At 42.2% G+C, this 18,837-nt stretch overlaps 2 protein-coding genes across 9 annotated transcripts in view; both read left to right on the forward strand.

The window, feature by feature from the left end:
* RAPGEF4 (Rap guanine nucleotide exchange factor 4) overlaps positions 1-4,124 on the forward strand; it is a 152,007-nt gene extending 147,883 nt beyond the window's left edge. For all 6 annotated transcript variants that reach the window (XM_021552514.4, XM_021552515.4, XM_077785053.2 and 3 more), the window contains 2 exons: positions 1,297-1,351; positions 2,860-4,124. In XM_021552514.4, coding sequence (XP_021408189.1) covers positions 1,297-1,351; positions 2,860-2,987 — 183 coding nt within the window. In that variant the 3' untranslated portion in view covers positions 2,988-4,124. The remainder of the gene's footprint in view (positions 1-1,296; positions 1,352-2,859) is intronic.
* A 10,921-nt stretch (positions 4,125-15,045) lies between these two features.
* The window catches only part of MAP3K20 (mitogen-activated protein kinase kinase kinase 20), a 92,589-nt gene continuing 88,797 nt past the window's right edge, over positions 15,046-18,837 (forward strand). For 2 of the 3 annotated variants that reach the window (XM_031505411.3, XM_085585074.1), the window contains exon 1: positions 15,046-15,182. The gene's annotated coding sequence lies outside the window, so the exon portion shown is untranslated. Of the gene's footprint in view, positions 15,183-15,853; positions 16,046-18,837 lie in introns of those variants that run through there. The other variant, XM_085585073.1, reaches the window with a different exon arrangement.

Raw genomic sequence — 18,837 nt, forward strand, 5'->3', positions numbered from 1 at the left:
CATTTAAGATTATAATTGTGATTTCATTTAGGATTACAAATGAATTTAGAGGAGCATATGCCCCAGGCTTTCTCGTTCACTTGTAAGCAACATATAATTCCATTTTGTGAGAATTGATGACTAACTAGCTTGTTAATCTCACATAAAATTTTGATAATGTATGAAGCAGCCTGGTGAGAGTGCACTGCATTAGAAGATGTAGCTTTGTTGGAACATCGACATTGGAGTCTGATGGGGAATCGCATTTCCTTCCTCTGCTTTTTTTTAACCTAAGCAAAAGAAACTGAAACAAATGTTGTCCTTATAACATGGATTGATTCAAACTATCTTGCTAACTGCTGAAGTTTCAGTTTATCTGACATTATGTAGAACAACTAATTCTGCCCCATACTAGTGGATGTATTATTTCTGTAGTGCTAATCACAGAAACCAGTTAAAATTCTACAGTCCAGAACTAATGTTTTGCTATATGACTAACCTTAATTTCTTTTCTTAAAAACTATTGTAAAATAAAATCTCATTTATCACAGCAAGTGTATTGATTGAAACTGAATTGAATGAAATTATGTCTTTTTTGCTGAAGGGGAAGCACAGCAAGGACTAAAGTGACTTCTGCTTTTTTTTTTTTTTGGTGAATTGTCAGTAGAAGGGTCCACAAAAAGTGAATCCACTTTTCAGATTGAGTTAGATACACTTGTGCAAAGTAACACTGTGTAACAGGTCTATTTATGAAACTTGGCTGCAGGCCACTGTACTGACAGTGGCCTTCTCACCTGGGAGCCAAGCATTGTGCCAGTGGGATCACCCTTGTGTGCTTATTTACACTGTCGTCTTCCAGGAGGACTGCATTTTAAACTCAAGTTTGTATAAAAGGTGAAAGCTCTTTAATTGATGAATATATTCTAGAAATGGCCTTGCTGTTAGGAGCTGATAGTCTTTAAATTAATATGTATATACTCCATGGTATTCCTTTTACTTTTTAATATGGTAAGATGTTATCAAAGAAATGCACATTGAAGGGGCTGATTTTCATTCTTACTTAGGGCCTTTTACAGCATTCAAGCAAGGGAAAGGGTTCTCTGAGCACATGTAAATTATACTCATGCTTATTTAAAGCCTGTGTAAATGCAAATCACACCCTATACATTAAAGTAGCAGCATTAAAATTATATTTTCATTCATATGACTGCTTTTATTGGCATGTGTCTTCACACTGAGGCACAGTTAGGTGCTTCGTTTGAATGATGATGAAATACAGTGCTTGTTCTCTGATTGCATCCCATCTTTTCCTTCCAGCGCATGATTGCCAACACTGTCAGGACAGTGAAATTCTGCCGAAGCCAATCTTTCAGTAAGTGTATTACAACATCTGTACTGTCGGCATTAGCATCAGTAGCTACAGTAATTACAACTAATTCTGTGTGTACCAGAACTGAAGAGCCTGCTTTGCAGTGATTCTTCCATGTTTGGATCCTGTGATGTTTCACAGGGCGAAATATCCTTCAGGAAGCTCTAATAAACCCCTTCTCCTCTACCTCTTTTCCATGCATGTAAAAGAGCTAAATATCTGTGAGGTCTCTACCTATCTGTCAGATTAGAGCCAGTTGAAATTAGACACTGGATTCAGAAGTAGTTGAAATAAGTCTAGCAGGCAGCAGAACACGAATACTTGCTTGGATAAATGCTGTTTTAATATGAAACCAGTCTGGAGACATGGCCTTTACAAATGACATAACTGCATAAGGCGGTGAATTTAAAACCTGTCTGTCAGTATAATTACTAGAACTTTCTTGAGGCCAAGTAAGATGACAGAGCTGTATGGTCAAACAGGCTTCTCTGTGGGTCTTATCCCCCCAAGCTGCACAGTCAGTCTCAGTCACATGGGCATTTCCTCAGCACTTCATCCATTTTGACTCACAGTACCCTTCCTCTTTCTCAAACAATAGAATAAATAATATAAAACTATATTTTTATAAAATAGTTTATTTCTATATGAATCAAAGCTTAACTGTAGAAATTTCTGTAGAACAGTAGAAATTAAGAAAGATTTTTTTTTCATCCATAATCCAGATTTTTCTGGCTTTGTGTCTTTAATTTTGTATTAAGCATGGGTGAGACCTCCACATACTTAGAAATGGAAGCAGATTATAATGAAATGTCTGTATATACATCTGCTGGATCTAAATTCCATGGTTTTTGTGTGTGTGTATGTGTAATGTAATGTAGATGCCTCAGTATAATTCTTTAGTTGAATTTAAGTTACCTAACATATTACATTACACTATAAGCTGTTTTCTCTGGGGCTGAAGGTATTTAGAATTTAACTTAGTAGTACTCCATAACTGCTGCTGGAGTAGGTATAATGTGGTTAAGTAATGTAAACAGGTAGTAAATTCTGAGGCTTGAATAGGCAGTCACTAAGCACTACATTGTTACAAATATTTAATACTGAGCTAGAAATGAGAATATTGTATGAAAAGAGGCTTAAATCAATTACATAATTTTGAATCTGTGAAAGTTGCTGGTTCAAAAGCAAATGGGCAGCTTTAAATTGTACTTGTTAGCTGTATAATGTATAACTAATGACTGATAAGGTGATGTGTAAAACTGTAACCAAGGGCCATCAATTTTAGTAAATGTAGCCAAGTATGTCCAAAAGAAAAGTTAATTTGTGGGGGTAGTAACCAGAAAGACCATCAGATACGGAGAAAAGATTTCAAAGGGAGCAATTTCTAAATATTTCCTTTTTAACTCACCAGGATCTAGTCTTTCCTGTGACAGCTTGTAAGGAGTTGTGCATTTTGTTCAGGCATTTGTCCATTTATGTGTATCAATCCTACATCATTTCTCTTTCACCAGATCCTGATGCAGCGCTAACTAATAAAAACCATCAGGATGTTCGGAGCTACGTGCGGCAATTAAATGTGATTGACAACCAGAGAACTTTATCACAGATGTCTCACCGACTGGAACCGCGCCGAGCATAAACATTTGAAGCAATGATGAGAAACGATCTTTTATCCTCTCAAGGTCACTTGTTAAGAACTTCACTTTCTCTGCTACTGCACTGCCACTACAAAAATAAGCAAAAACATACCATAAGGTCTTAGGCAACGCACAATGTACCAGCCTGCTGGAGAACTTTGGCTGAGGAAGAATTTATGCACTGTAGGTGTATGGGTGGCCATGTTGTGACCTGTTAATTCATCTTGAAGTGTGGTAAGTGATATCTCATATGGATTAAAAAAAAAGGCAAAAGATAGAATAGTTAGTGAGAAATGCACAAAAACTTATAACAGTTCTAAGGTAGGTAGTGAGTCCTTCTCCCTAATTAAGAATCTGTATTTTATGATTTATGCTTCAGGTCAGGACCAAAACTGATCATCAGTTTAGCTTGCTCAGCTACTGTTGACCTCAATAGAAGATAGATGTAAGGACCTGATGAAATAATGTAGGTTCAAGAGTGGTCCAAGGTATAGTTCCATTCAGAGAAGACTTGCAAATATTTCCATTTTAAATACAACAAATACTAAGAACAATTCCTAGTCTTAATCATACTGTCTAGTATTACAAGCAGTGTGGCCATTTCAGAAAACTGACAGGACTGAAAATATTTTGAATTATAAATAGATTAATCAGTGTTTACATTTTACTTCCTTCTTTTTAAACTACCAATCAAGTTTTTACAAAATTCAGTTAAAAAGTAAGGTCATCAAAACCAATAGCATTAAAAGTAGCAAAGGACTGGTTCAAAAAGAGCACAATATGCACAAATGGATTTCAAGAGAATATTTTCCTGGACATTAAAAACTTAAACTTCAGCTAGAATTAATCGTGGCTGGTTAACACACTTTCTGGTCTTACACATTTACAAGTATCTTAATTTTCAGTCAATTGTTTGCACTTTCAGTAGACTGTAAATAAATGTCTATTCATTTTGTTCTATAATATTTATTTATGTAATAGTTATTGTGCCAAAATAATTCTGGTTTATTTATTTTGTTTAGCATGTTATGAGAGTACAGCTTTTGTCTTCACACTCTGTGCATTTACATGTAGAAGTTGTGTGATCTATCTTTTCTGTAAATAACATGCAGTACCTTATTAAATGTAATTGCTGGAAAGGTTTAGTCACTGGCCTTATTTGCACTTTCAGCTTCATCCCTGCATAAATACCAATGCTACTAATTGGCTGATATATCAAACTTGGCTTGTCATTTGCTGGGCCTCAAACCCACAGCTGGCCTTCATGCACTGAGAGATGGACAATGAGATTAAAGCCAACCAGATCCATCCCTGCCACGGGGGATGACAGGCAGTGACGCAACACCATGGTCTCAGTAGCTCATCTGTTTCTCAGGAGAAAACATTTAAATTGGAAGGGTTTAAACAAAGAAGGGATATATTCTTTATTTTAGCTGTTGTTTTTGGTTTTTTTTTTCATGTGAGCACTACAAGTTACCTTATCTTGGGCAGGATTTTACCTCAGACCTTGGCTAGTAAGGCACTTGAGAGACCTCTGGGTTCGATGACCACGGGGAGGTCTCTCAGGGCCTGCAGCCATGAGGAGAGAGGTGCTCTGGCATGTGCTCTTTCCCCTCCTGAATGCTCCTGGGGATGGCTGTACTACTGCTGGGCAAGCCCAGATGGCAGCCAAGTGCATGCCAAGGGAATGACGATGTTCAAATGGCAAAAGTCTTTCCTATTGCATTCACGCTGGTTCTGCACTGTGAAGCTGGATGCCATAAAACTGATTAAGCCTGAAATTAGAAGTTGCAACTATTATCTCGTAATTAGGCTTCAGAGATGACCTCATTGATATAGTCTACATTTTGCTTTAGACGCAGAGCAAATTATTTTTGGCATTGAGCAGGACCGTGTGAAATCAGTATACAAATACAGATTTTTTTTATCTATAAAAGTAATTACATTCTTTTAGTAAAAATATAAATTCTGCAAAAGCTGAGAGACACTGGGGAAATGCTGACACAGAACCACAATCTGCTTGGTACCTGCATTCTGCAAAGGAAAGAATTACATGCTTAAGAAATATTCTGCAGCATGATGAAATAATTTATCTTAACTTTGCTGTCTGACTAGAAGTTCGAGATGATTCAGAGGAAAGGCAGCTAATATATAGAGACAAATTTGTGTCATGGTATTTCAAGTGAGAAATATTTATTTCCATTTGTGCTATTCAATGAATATACTTCATATGGCTTTTTCGGATACAGAATCTTCCCAGAAGCAAAGTATGCAGTAGAATAAACTACAGGGACACAATTACTTCAACAGGCATTTTTATCTTTGCAATCAGTTGGTAACATTTCTGAGTTCATGATTTTATTTATTCCAGGTTTGTTCCTATTGTTTGGACTTTCATTTATTTCTGTGTTAGCTGGTTTATAAAGCTGCCAAGTTTTGGCTTGGCTCTGTGTATAGACCAATTCTTCATCCGTTTAGTATGTTTTAGTCCTTTGGTTTATTCTTTTTTTCTTTAGAACTTCTAACTGTTTTACTTATTTGTTGCCAACAGTCTCTATCATGTAGTTGTGTCCCAGTGATACAAAGAGAGGTTTTATGGCACCTCCATATCAAAAACTGAATGCAGTTTACCTACTCAATGAAACAGGTATTTGACATTTTAAAATTTCCCAATAAAGGGTGCTGTATAAATAACAAGTGTTGCTATCTCTGTATTTAACTCATTCAAGTGGCTCAGGTAGTTGCTATGTTTCTAATCACTGTCTAAATACCTAGAGATTAGATAAATAAAACTACCTTCTGGTTCTACGATCTGTGCTACGCTTCCCCCCTGTGTTGACTTTACAACAGGAGGGCAGCTGTCAATATATTGCTTTAGCTGTAGGAAGTCTAAGTGACTGTTGTACTAGAGTGGAGAATGAATAGGAACTCAAGAAACACTGGAATGTCAGAACATCCATCCTGGCTTCACCTTGTGCTCGCAGCTGCGCGTCACAACTTGTTCCTGCTTCACTGCGGGCACCGCCTTGCTGCTGACTCTCAGACGGGTCTGCAGGCCTGGCTGCAGGGACTGGGCAGTCCCCAGCACCGCTCTGCTCATGGTCCATCCTGCTTTAGGTGCAGCTCTTGGCCTGGTTTTGGCCCATGCCACCTACCCCTGCAGGAGAGTGTCCAGCCATTACTTACGGGGGATCATTCCAGGGGAGACTACAGAGCTGTCTGTCCTGTCCTCTCCCACCCCCACGGTCCTCCAGTGGGACCCAAGGTGCTCTGTACCTCCATCACACCCACTTGCATAAACAGCATTAAACACTACAGCACAGCACCCTCCTCACTGCAACACTGCAGGCTGAACAAACATAAACCTGTTCTAAATCCTAATCAGGATGATTATGTCTGAGGCTCACAGGCCATACAGTGCTGGTATGGCTGGTCCCTGCTGCTTGGCCTCAGGGCCCAGAGCTCCTGGTCCTGTTTTATTTACTGGCAGAGTCATAAATATAGTATGAGTTTTCAGGTGAGATATAACCAGGAGGCAGTGTCCATAATAAATATCCACTGCTGGGGACCACTGAGCTAGGGTGGTGACACCTTGGGCATTTTGGAAAATGTTCTGCATTACAGGGTTCCACCACTAGCCTTTTTTTGGTCAGGCAGCAGTAGAGTACACAAACACCACTGTTCAGAGCTGCAGACCCTAAAGAGTCACAGGGTACAGCTCTCCCTACCCTGGCACATTTCACTTTTGTTCATTTGTTAGGATTTCTTCTTTTTCTCAATGACCAGGCAGGCCCAGTGCTGACAAAGGCAGGGAAGAAAGGTTAAAGGCAGGGAAGAAAGGTTAAACCCAGGGAAGCTTGAATCCTGCACACCAGGAGGCTACAGCTGTTTGGTAAAGGCAGGATTCAAAATATTTTCCATGGACATCTTGTTCAAACCCAGTCAGCCACAAAGATATAATAGTGGCAGATAAAAGAATTCAAATGTATTTGCAGGACTCTGTAGATGGTGGGTTTGGGTTCTTTCTTCCTAGGTAAAATATCATGAGGGCACACAGTCTCTTCAGGCCAGGTACAAAAAGAGACAGAAACAAAATGCTTCTTTTCATAGACATTGGCAAAGCAGCCTTTTAAGTACAAGAAGTTTAAATATAATTTAGAAATCTCACAAAATAAGTTAGAGAGAAATCAAAAGATTTAACCTTCAGGGGTACAAAAAGAGATAATGAATTTTGCTTGGGAAAAAAATTAACAAAATTATAAATCTAAATTGTTAACACAGCTTCTTAGTAAGGTCAACTGCATAATATAGAGCACCTTAACCTCTTCTAGCAATTTTTAAACACCATGCAGTTTAAATAGACTACTTCTGAATTCAGCAGTATTTCTTTTGGGAGCTCTGAATGCAAATCAAGAGGTAATAGTAGAAGGAAATTAAAAGATGTGCTATTCTCATTTCATTTTTTTGTACTGATAATAAGGAAAGCAGCATAGAGTGATATGGCAAAGTGAACCTCTAACTTCAATAGCTTTTCTTTCACTGTTAATCTGAAATGCATTACACTCTGCCTTTTCAAATAATCATAATGTTCTTTACTGTAGCCTGCATTAAAGTTTAGCAGGCATAAGCAGCAGCAGTCACCAGAGGTCAAGGTATTAGCAATCAAAGAAAATAATGACCATATTAAAAAGTTATCATTAAAATTGTGAAACCAGAAACTTCTTTAGCAGCTTATCTTTGGAGCCCTGCATCCAGAGCAGTAGCTGTGCCCATGGAACCCCTGGCACCCCCTAGATGTCTCCCCATTGCAGTGTGGTGGAGCTGGGCAGCCCTGGGCTGGAGAGGAGCCTCACCTTTCTGCCTCCTCTCTTGGAAAGGTGCAGCACTGCCTCCAACCAATTCCCACAGGACAGGGAGCTCTCTGATGTGGCTGGTGGCTAAAAGCTGACGTCAAGCTTGTCGCTGTGGTCAGCGTTAGAGGAGCTCACAGGGTACGGCGCTGCATGCTGGTACCTCGTGCTGTCCAACAGCACGGAGAGACTGCCTCCCACCCCACCCGCCCTGGGCACTGCTTTAGCAATTGCAGCCCTCAGACATCTTCTGACTAAGGCAGCAACTTGCAAATCCACAAAGGAGCCTAATCCAACCACGGTCTTGGGGGTTTATGACTCGAGTGATGAGGGGACTGCTGTAGAAGGGGAAATTCTTAAAAGGGAAAAAAAGAGTATGTACAGCTACAAAATCTATCACATCTAACTGCTAAAGGGTATTTCACAAAGGGTTGCTTTTTAATAGGCCTGGCACTCAAATATAATTTCTGAATTCAAAATAAACCGAGAAACTGACATGGTAATGCATAAAGAATGAATAATTACTGATGCAAATTGGAATATTTTTCTTGGAAACTCCATGTAATAAAAATGTGACACATGGAGGTACTGGTAAGAGCTTGACCTTATTTCCTGGCCCTAATCCATTTGGGTCAGAGTGACAAAAAGCAAACCCTTTCTCACATGGTAGGGGTCAGCCAGTTGTGTTTAATTCTTTTCCTCTTTTTGCTTTCAAATGCAAATAAAGCACATTACCAATGAAAATAATGATTGTAAATGAATACCTCAATTAAAGGAAATTTACATAAAGATACATAGGATAATGGTAGCAGTAGCTATTCCAACATCCTAACAGACAATAATCCATTTCTTTATCAACTTCTGTCAATAATCATAAGCTTTCTGCTCTCCATGGTTTCCTCATTATAACACCACCTCTTGTGTTTTTAAATAGTTCTTTCTTCAGATGCTGTCCGAGCCAGCAAGTGAACCTGCTATCTGTATTTGCCGACTCTTTGTGTTTTTTCACAGGTGTACATTATTTCTGCACAGGACTACTGTCGGCAGCATTGTGGATGTTCTCAGATAACAGAGAGACAGTTTTGCCTTGGGTTTTCTTTAGATGTCCTCATTCTCTGTAGGACTGACCCTTGAGGGCTGCAGTACTGGCAGGTTGCTGTCTAGTGTCTGTTTGAAATACAACATTTCCTTCCATTTGTAATTCCTGCCCTAGTGTTTCTCCTGTTCCTCTTGTCTGGCATGTAACTCCTTTGTGGTGCTCCTGATCAGTTAGCACTGTTGCCAGAAACTAGTTATAGGTTTACAGGGATTTTTGTTTCCTTCCTGTCATAACTAGAAACTGTTAATAACTGTGCTTGTGTTTTGGGGGAGTTAATTACCTCTAATTGGAATCAAAGGAAAGGGGACAGAGATGATACAGCTAAACAGATTTGTCTACAGTAATGGTTTTTCTGAGGCAGTCTAATATTATGGACATTTTCTAGTCTTATTTAATCTCTAAATACAAAGAGAAAAAAATTAGATCTCTAATAGACAGATTTGTTTCTAATTAATGTCCAGTGGATTAAGTAAGTAGCAAAAAATGTAAGCTAGTGTATACTACAGTACATCATTAAAAGGAGTTAATATTTTCTTTGTAATTCAAACCAATTCTCTGCCAATGGTGGCCAAAATTTTCATTATTCCAGTACCTGCTTTTACTTTAGAAGAAAGGTAAATGACATAAATGACATAAATATTAATAATTGTTTTTAATAAAGAAAATACTATAGTATACTTTAAATCATTTGTTGAAGGTTCTATGTTGTAATTTTCCTTTGGTGGTCCTCAGAGGTGGTGGAATTGTGCCTGCCTCTCCCCAACTCTCTGTGACTGAGCAATCTATTTGGAAAAAATTTCAGAGAAATGAAGGGACTGTTACTTCAGTGGAGCTTGGAAAACACAAATGGGCACAGCTACAATGAATTCAGTACAGCTCTGAAACAAAGAAAACAGTGGTAAGCTGTATTACATTTTAGAGAAAAAATCTGCCAAAATTAGAACAACAAATTAAGTCCATTGGACCAGAAAATTTAATGTAAGAAGGAGTATGAGCTATATATATTTACAATTAAAAGGATGTAATGAAATGGCAGCTGAGCAGAGTACTAGTGAGTGGATTACAGCTGAGTATAATGATCGGCTAAAAATTGTGGTGCCAGAAAAAGATAAGAAAACCATTCTTGCAAAACAATCAAGCATTGGATTTCTTGTTAATATTTTGCTATCTCATGTCTATCTCATTACTAATTATATTGACATTTTTGTAGCAGTTACATGTTCTTTTTACACTGAACACATGCCTGATCAAAAGACACTGCACAAGCTGTAACCTGCCAGTTCTGAAAACCATTTTGCACAAAGCAGGTACTTGATCCACACCCATTGCACACAGGCATATTCTGACACATGTCTGTATTTAATCATTCTGGTCTATGTTAAATAATTTTGTGCTTAATACTTTTACAATTAATTGATATTTAATAGTATATTTATAATTTCATGTTAAATATACCATATAGGCACTTTCATAAAACCGTTATTTAAAAATAAAAAAAAAAATAAAAACCCAACAGGTAAGAAAACAACAACAAAGATGAATCTCATAGATGGCTGATAGTTAGTACAAGCTCTTTCTTAATTTCCCATGAAGGACTAGAAGCCATTTCCCACAGGACACCAAAGACTGGGCTGCTGAAGCAAACAGGAATCATGGTCTCAGATGTGCAAGCGTGGGGACTGCATGTAGCATCATGCTGGTGTTTGTGGGTGTACACTCACCACCTCATGTACACCAGGAATGGCAAGATCACCTCTGAGCCAATTCCAAAGACAATTCCTTAGATTTTCCACTTGCTGTCACCCAGAAAGAGAAAAGGCAGCTTATTTTGGCTAGTACTTGCCATGCAAGTTGTCTTTTGGCATGCAAGTTGTCTTTTAGTCATGAAACTAATCCTGCCAGTTATGTTTTGGGGTGTAACTGCAGAGGTGTGTGATTGCAGCATGTGTAGACATACCTGCACATATTTCATTCTGGAAAGCAAGCAAAAATAATGTAGAGAGGGCTTTCAGGTGAGCCGTTTTTCACCTCTTCAGATTACAAAACTGATGGAACAAATGGCATAAACCTAATGACACCATGTAGTTACAGCTAACATTGATCAAACTAGCTAGATTAACACTAGCATACAGCAGTGCTACATGTCCTACAGCAGTGTGTACAACCTTCACATTATATCCCAGGCATGACTTCCACCATGTTTTCTGGCCAATTTTTTAATCTAGAAATGGAAGCAAGCCATAGAAACCAAAGAAGCAGCCGTGCTTCAAAGAAACTTCTGTGTTAAGCCTGAGATGAACTCTGGGCCAGTCTTGAAGGAGAATTGAAAAATACAGAGCAGGTGTCCACTTCCAAATTATCTGTGTCTAGAGTTTCACATACAGTTTAAGCTGGCATAAACATTGCTAAAAAAGCACTTCCAGGCTCCAACCACTCTCAGCTGCTTTTATCAGCCCTTGCTCCTTTCCTGCCTTTGTGCTGGCACAAGTCTTTGTGCAATTGCCTGATGATCTGCATTCTGCTCTGAGTGAAAACTAATTTATTTTCTCTGCAGTAGCTTCTCCTGCACAGCCCAATTCCCTGTGCAGCCATGCAAACACCATGCTGGCAGAAGGTGAGGTGGGCAGTGTAGCAGCAGGAACAGGGCTCAACAGGCAGGGCAGGGCTGTGCCTTGTGCTTTTGGCAGGCAGGATGATTTAAACCACCTGGACATATGCATGACACTGTATTTTCCATGTTGCAACTTGGTGAGACGTCACTACACAACCTGTAATGAGATGTAAAGAGACAATTCATATGAATCTTTTCAACTATAAACTTGAGTTAAAAGTTGCTAGAACCGCCTTTATCCTCTGCCAATTTTTGTGGCTTTACAATAACTTTTGTTAGCTTATAAATATTTTCTTTTTCTGCCTGTCCTACATCAATGGAAGAAGACTGTGATTAGGATTGAGCTCTCCAGTGGTAACTTTTGAGTTTCTCTCTTTGAGTTTGCTGCCTCAGAAAGGAGGGAAAATGTGTTGGCTCACTGTTCTATACAGTAAGCCAATGCACTTAAGAAATTGCCATTACACTGGTTTCTGATCTTTTCTAGCTATTTTAAATTTAATTTTCTTGATAATGGAAAAACAACTTGAAAATATACAGTCTCACTAGCCAGAGGCAAGAAAGAGTACAAGCCCCAAAATGCATTCTTAAAACCTTGTTGTAATAATTTATATGTGTATATAGCTTCACAGCAGTGTAGAACTGGGCTTGGACAATCCTTGTGCTGATTTCTTCACTTTCTCCTACTTGTCATCTACTAGAGCAGGTGCAATTAGAGATTTAAACAAGTGGTGTGTTAACATTGTCTGATGCAAACTCTGCACCCCTACTCTTGAAGTAGGAAATCTTAACCACCCACTCATTTCTCATGTGCTACCAGAATAGTTTATTTAGGCCCTGCAACCAGGTCCTAAAATCAGATATGGTAAATCCCTGCTCTACAGATACACAGCCATGGAAAAAATGCCCAGACAAAGCACAGTAGGCAAGAGACCTCTGAGTACATGTACTCAAGGAAAATGCCTATGAAACGGGTAATTTAACATTCAAAGATATTTTAAATCGTTTGAGTAATTGGCAATTGCCTCTGACAGGAAGGACAAACACTTTAGTTAAAGCGTTTAAGAGACTAAGTATGTGGCACTTCTCCTCCTTCACAGCTTAGTTTCATGTGACTTGTGTTTGATGTTTGTGTGTTCCTTTAAAATGTGGCACCTTTGACTGGAGGCTTCTCCAGGCTCACTACACATCAGTTCATAAGAAAGCACAAGCACTCCCAGATCAGACAAGAAGTGCCTGAAAATGCAGTATCCAGGGGAAGCCAAAGCATGCTGACCTCCTTCACTGCTTGTCCTGGCAATATTGAACCTACCTAGTGGGCAAAAGGGGGTCACCAGTGCCTGCTTTTTGACTTTCTTACTGTCTTCACATGCTTTCTGCACTGAGTGCTTAAGATCCTGCTGAACTTTACTCCTATTTTTATAGTTCAGTGAGATGTTTTATTTTAAGCACAGAAAGTATTAGTACTTCTAATGGGTATTGGTATTTAATGGATATCGGAGGCTTTCCCTCATGTTGTATTAGTTGTGCCAAACTAATACAACAGGGGAAAAGCCTCTGATATCCATTAAATAATCACGTTTCATTAATCAGTAAAGTGTTCTTCCATGATTCACCTTGATACCATACATCTTTGAGATGTACAGTTAATGGATATGGCTCAGTGGGATGCTGCACAGATCTTTGTGAATCACTGCACTACACAACTGGTTTTATATGGCAGATCTGCACATGCATGTAACAACAGTCAAATATGAGAGAGTGCAAGGAGCTGCAGTTCTCCAAAGAATATAAAATCTCAATGTACAGTCAGCAGTAGATGACCTGGAGAGTGCAGAGTAAAGCAGCACTTTACTGTGTCTTGCACGATAAATTGTATCATACAGAAAATGTGCTGTCACAGCCACACGATCGTGCTTACATCCATAGCAAAATTGTTTGCTCCCCAAGTGTTTTGAGTCTCTTTAAGTGTGACACCAGTAAGCTGTCTTATTGAAACAGTAATAAGATGATTCTATTGGCAAAAAGTTTTCTTCAACAGCAGAATATCTCAAAGCCATTAAGATGTTTGGATAAGAAGTGGTCTGTATGGCTGTTTCATTTCTGACCTGGGTAGCAAGGGAATATGTATGAATGATGGGAGGGGTGGGGGCAGGGGGTTACAACTGCCAGTCAAGTTCTCCTCTTCTTCCATATTCTTGAAAGGACGTCTGGCTGCAGGAGCAAACCTGCTCCCTTCCTATTCCTTGAGACCTCCAAAACCTCACCTACAGCATCATGGCAATCCCAAGTGATACCCAGGACTTAAATATGCTGCATGCTGAGAAAACACCATCCCAGCCCTCATGGCACAAGAAAATGAAGCAGGGTGGTTTTTTTTGGTTGTTTTTTTTTTTTTTGGTTTTTTTTTTTTTGTTACCTGCATCTAGTCATTTTGGTAAAAATTTAGCCATACTACCTATCACAGATGCAGGAACCCTGGAAGGAAGAAGCTTGTGCTTCCAAAGCTGTGGCTATGGCAGTGCATCCCCATGCCTGGATTCCCTTGACCTGCAGTGGCTGTACTACACTTGTCCAGTGGAAACACTCAAGAGACCAGCCCTGCTCAAGAGGGTATTTCCAAGTTTGGCACAGCTGACCAACAAGCAAACAGCCACTCTGCCAGAGGCTGACCTCCCCGGGCAGTCCAAGCCAGGAGGGACAACCCTGTCCTGGGGTACATCAGGCACAGCATCACCAGCCAGGCAAGGGATGTGATTGTTCCGCTCTGCTCTGAACTTGTGCGGCCTCACTTTGAGTGCTGGGGGCAGTTTTGGGAACCACAATATGAGAAAGATATAAAGCTCGTAGAGAGTGTCCAAAGGAAGCCAACAGCGATGATGAAGGAAGGGCCTTGAGGGGAAGCTGTGTGAGGAGAGGCTGAAGGGTCTGCTCATCCTGCAGAGACTGAGGAGAGGCTTCATTGAAGATACAACTTCCTCATGAGGGGAATCAGAGGAGCAGACATGTGGCAAGGGAATGGCCTGAAGTTGTGTCAGGGAAGATTTAGATTGGATATTATTGAAAGATTCTTCACACAGTGTGGGGTTGAGCACTGGAACAGGGAAGTGGTCACAGCACCAAGCCTGACAAAGGACAACAACCGTTTGGACACCACTCTCAGGCACATGGTGTGGTTCCTGGAGATGTCCTGTCCAAGGCGAGGGGTTGATGTCATGGTCTTTGCGGATCCCTTCCAACTTAGCATAGTCGGCGGCTCTGGGGTTCCGAGAAGCCACGCTCCGTGCCGCTGGCTCACGCCGCCGCAGCACAGCGCTCACGGTGTGGGTGCGCCGGCCGCGGGGCCCAGGGCGGGGGCCGCGCTCGCCGCCGCCCCCTGCAGGCAGGGCGCCCCCTGCAGGCAGGGCGCCGCGCCCCCTGAGCCGGCGGCGGCCGCGCCTCCCCGCGGGGCCCGGCGCGGAGCGCGGGGTGGCGCCGCTGCGAGGCGGTGCGGGGGCGGCGGCGGCGGCTCCGGCTCCCGGCGCCAACCGGAAGCGCGGGGGACGGAGCGGGAGACGCGGTCGCGCCGGTTGTAGCCTACCTCGCCGGCTCCGGGATCGGCGCCGCTCGGGTCCCGCCAGCCCGGAGCCCCTCGGGAAAGGTGAGGACGGCGAAGCGCCCCCCGCGGAGGCAGCGCTTGGGCTGGCGGCGCGGTGGGTGCGCATTCGGCTGGGCGGAGGGAGGCGGCGGGCCGGGCCCTGGGTGTCCCCTCCGGGTTTGACGTTCCCCGTGCTGAAGCAACTTCAGAAGCCCTGTGAAGGCAGGCGGCCGGCCTGGTCAGGCACACGGCCTGACCTTGCGTCGCCTCGGTCCCGCCGCGCCGGCCAAACGCCGCCGTGGTCGGCGGCGCCCACGCTTGGCCGCGCCGTGGGACGGGGGTCGGGAGAGCAGCCGTGCCCCGCCGGGAGCGCAGGGCAGCGCAGGGCAGCGCAGCGCAGGGCAGCGCAGGGCAGCGCAGCGCAGGGCAGCGCAGCGCAGGGCAGCGCAGCGCAGGGCAGGGCAGGGCAGCGCAGCGCAGGGCAGCGCAGCGCAGCGCAGGGCAGGGCAGCGCAGCGCAGGGCAGCGCAGGGCAGGGCAGCGCAGGGCAGGGCAGGGCAGGGCAGCGCAGGGCAGGGCAGCGCAGGGCAGCGCAGCGCAGGGCAGCGCAGGGCAGAGCAGCGCAGGGCAGCGCAGGGCAGCGCAGGGCAGAGCAGCGCAGGGCAGCGCAGGGCAGGGCAGAGCGGTGTCCCCCGAGCGACGCCCCGGCTGACGGCCCGGCGCGCCAGAGGCGCTGCCGGCGGCGGCCGTCCGTGGGCGGGCAGCGGCGTCCGGCTGTGGCTGCTGCCTTAGCACCCTGCGCTCCTTGGAGTGCCTTTCACATGCAGCGCACCTGCTGCATTTTGCTGTTGTTTTGGGCTTGAAATCCGTCGGATTGGGATTTGAGATGTGACTTTCATTCCCTCTGTTTTTTTCCCTTTTTTTAAAGTAAGCTGGCGTTCTTTGGTTTTGCTGTGTTTGCTTAAGTTAGCTCGTTTCCAGCAGTATGATCTTTTATTAAGCGCGTGTGTGTGAGCTATCTATCACCCTGTATCCAGCATGCTCTGCTGGGAGTTTTGGCGACAGAGCCTTCGGGAAAGCCATGAATCATTACTTTTTCTAAGTTCCAGAAGCAGAAATAATTTGAAAGCACTGGATTAACTGGGTCACTACCCGAAAACATCATAACTTTCTGCAGGAGGCATGTGGTTAGATGTTTTCAGGACTTTGTCCTGGAATTGTAAGTCCTGTGAAACCTATTTATTTTATCTATCCATAATGTGCTCTGCATACCGGTGGCACTGTGTTAATAATGTTAACCCTGGAGAACCTGGCTCACTGTGAGGGGAAAACAGAAACATGGACTAAACTGAGGCCCAGGTCCTGCAGTCTGGCCTGTGCCAGGACTAAGCTGTGCTGCAGGCCTGGATGCAGGCTTAGCTGCCTTGTCTTTCTTGCGAGTGTACTATTGGCAGGCATCATTTACAGGTGAAGTGACCAGTTTAGGGTTTTCTGAGATAAAATGTTTTTTAATTAATGTGAAATCTTTAAAGTCTTCAGTCTCTGCCATTGACACAATTTGGCTTTAAAATTATTCTTTTCCTCAACTGTACTCAAATTGTTTAGCTGGAGTTGAGCTCTTTTTCTGTAGCAATGGTTATATAAATTAAAATAAAATTAGAAATGTTATTAATGGAAGTTATGCAGAATTCTTAGGTTGTGACAAAGTACAGGCTCAAATGTTATTGAGTCTGTAACTAAGGTAGGCAGAGCTACGCCTCCAGTCTCACTATCTGCGGGACTGCTACTCAGCCTGATTAAGGAAGTTTAGGAGTTGTAGGGGTTGTTGGCTTTATTTTAAGTCATTGGGAGATTAGAGGATTAGGATATATTTAATTTGGATTTGTGCTTGGAGTTTGTTTTCATCTTATCGATCAACAGTTCATGATATGATTAAGGGAGTTTTTTAATTTATAATTTTTTTTCTGCAGTATCTTTTGCAGCTCTATGTCACTAACTCATTTTCTGTTTTCTGTTTGGTCAAGACAGTGGTTAATCATGTTTTGGTGTTTAAGGGTGGGTTTTTAATTGGAAATTATTTTTTTTTTTAATATATATATTTTTAAACTCTGTATAAATATACTGCTGAAAAATCCAGGTTGGTATGCTCAAGGACTGCAGGCCTTGTTGGATACAAAGGATGATTTGGGACTAAAAATGGATGGTCAAAGATCCTGAAAGCAAATGGGCTGTTTTGCCAAATAAGGAAACTTGGCACATTCAGCTGTGTATTTTAAGATAGCACAAGTGTGGTGTGCTACTACTTTATTGGCAATATGTTGGCAGTGTGCCTTCCTGCAAGAAGCACTGAATCCTACTTTGTGGAACCACACAGTAAAGTGAGGGGCAGGGAGTTGCATGTTTGTTTCCCGTAATAAATTACAAAGGCTGTTCCTGCAGTAATTGAATACTTGAGTAGCGTCAGGTGCACGTGCAAGATGAGAGATGCAATTTTCGGTTTCACAGCCACGCACTAAACAAAATATGAGTTGCAGTTACTGTGCAGTCTGTAAATTATTTCCTCCCTTCTGTCTTTATGTCCCTCAGTGGAAGCTCTCTGTACTCTGGGAGCAGTAGCTGAATGACAAACAGAAGGGACTTCTGTTTTCTATGTGGAATAAAGCAGAGTGTTGTGCATGGCAGCACTTCCCCTACATTGCAGTTTGTAGGGAGCTGGGATGTGTTGAGTTCTTGCAGTGTTGCTGTGCTAAGATGCAGGGCAGCCTGCAGCAGGGTCCTGCTTGCCTGGGGGGTTCCCTCGCCTTGGGAGCCTCTAGAGGAAACCACAAACGTGAGACCTTTGCAGGGCCAGGACCTTCACATGGGTTAATCCCCTTAAGTGCTGTAATCGCAAGAAGCCAGTGATGGTGGATGGTTTCCTACACCTGCATCATTGATGTGCTGAACTGAGCTTGTGGTGACATAATGTGACTTCACTTGCTGCAGAGTGACTCTGTGTAATAGTCCTGACATGTTGTATACTATTGTTAAATTATAATTTCAAATGTGAAACACTGTCAAATGCAATTCAGATCTCTTACTTTTTGGTATGAAATGAGCAGCTTCCAACAGCATACTCAAATATAAATTAATATGTAGAAAACAAAGAGCCAGAAGAAGATACAGATGTTGCTGCAAGATTACAAGCTCATGCTAACTATTAGAAATAAAACAGGAAAAGGAAAAAAATTCTTTTACCCCTAGGAATATCCCATAGGAATAACTGAAATAACCAGCAGTTTAATTATTTCCTGAAATACCTGTCATTCACTATTTCTGATTTGTCATGTTTTCATTTAACTGAGAGCAAGAAACAGTCAATGCAGCGTTTCCCTGCTACACAGTGATGGTACTTCAACACCTGAAATCGTGAGTGGTGAAGGAGGGTGTGGGTGCCAACCCCCCCTGAGCTGTGTGCAGGGGAGTTGCTGTAAGGTCCAGGCCTGGAGGGGGTGTTACAGCAGGCTGCTCTCCTGTCTGCAGAAGTGTAAGATGCAAAAAAGTGCCACACATTGTTGGAATGCTGTGCTTGGTTCAGATGCAAGTGGAAGACTATAGTTTAATGAAATGCGTGATGTTTTGTTTTTTTTCTCTTAACTAGTGTTACAAACTCAGATTGTTAAATATTTTTAAAACAGGATGACAAGTTAATAAGTGTGTGTGGATTTGTCACTTGCAAT

This window comes from Lonchura striata, chromosome 7, assembly GCF_050655825.1.
Source record: "Lonchura striata isolate lonStrDom1 chromosome 7, ASM5065582v1, whole genome shotgun sequence".
In the NCBI taxonomy this organism is placed as follows: domain Eukaryota; kingdom Metazoa; phylum Chordata; class Aves; order Passeriformes; family Estrildidae; genus Lonchura; species Lonchura striata.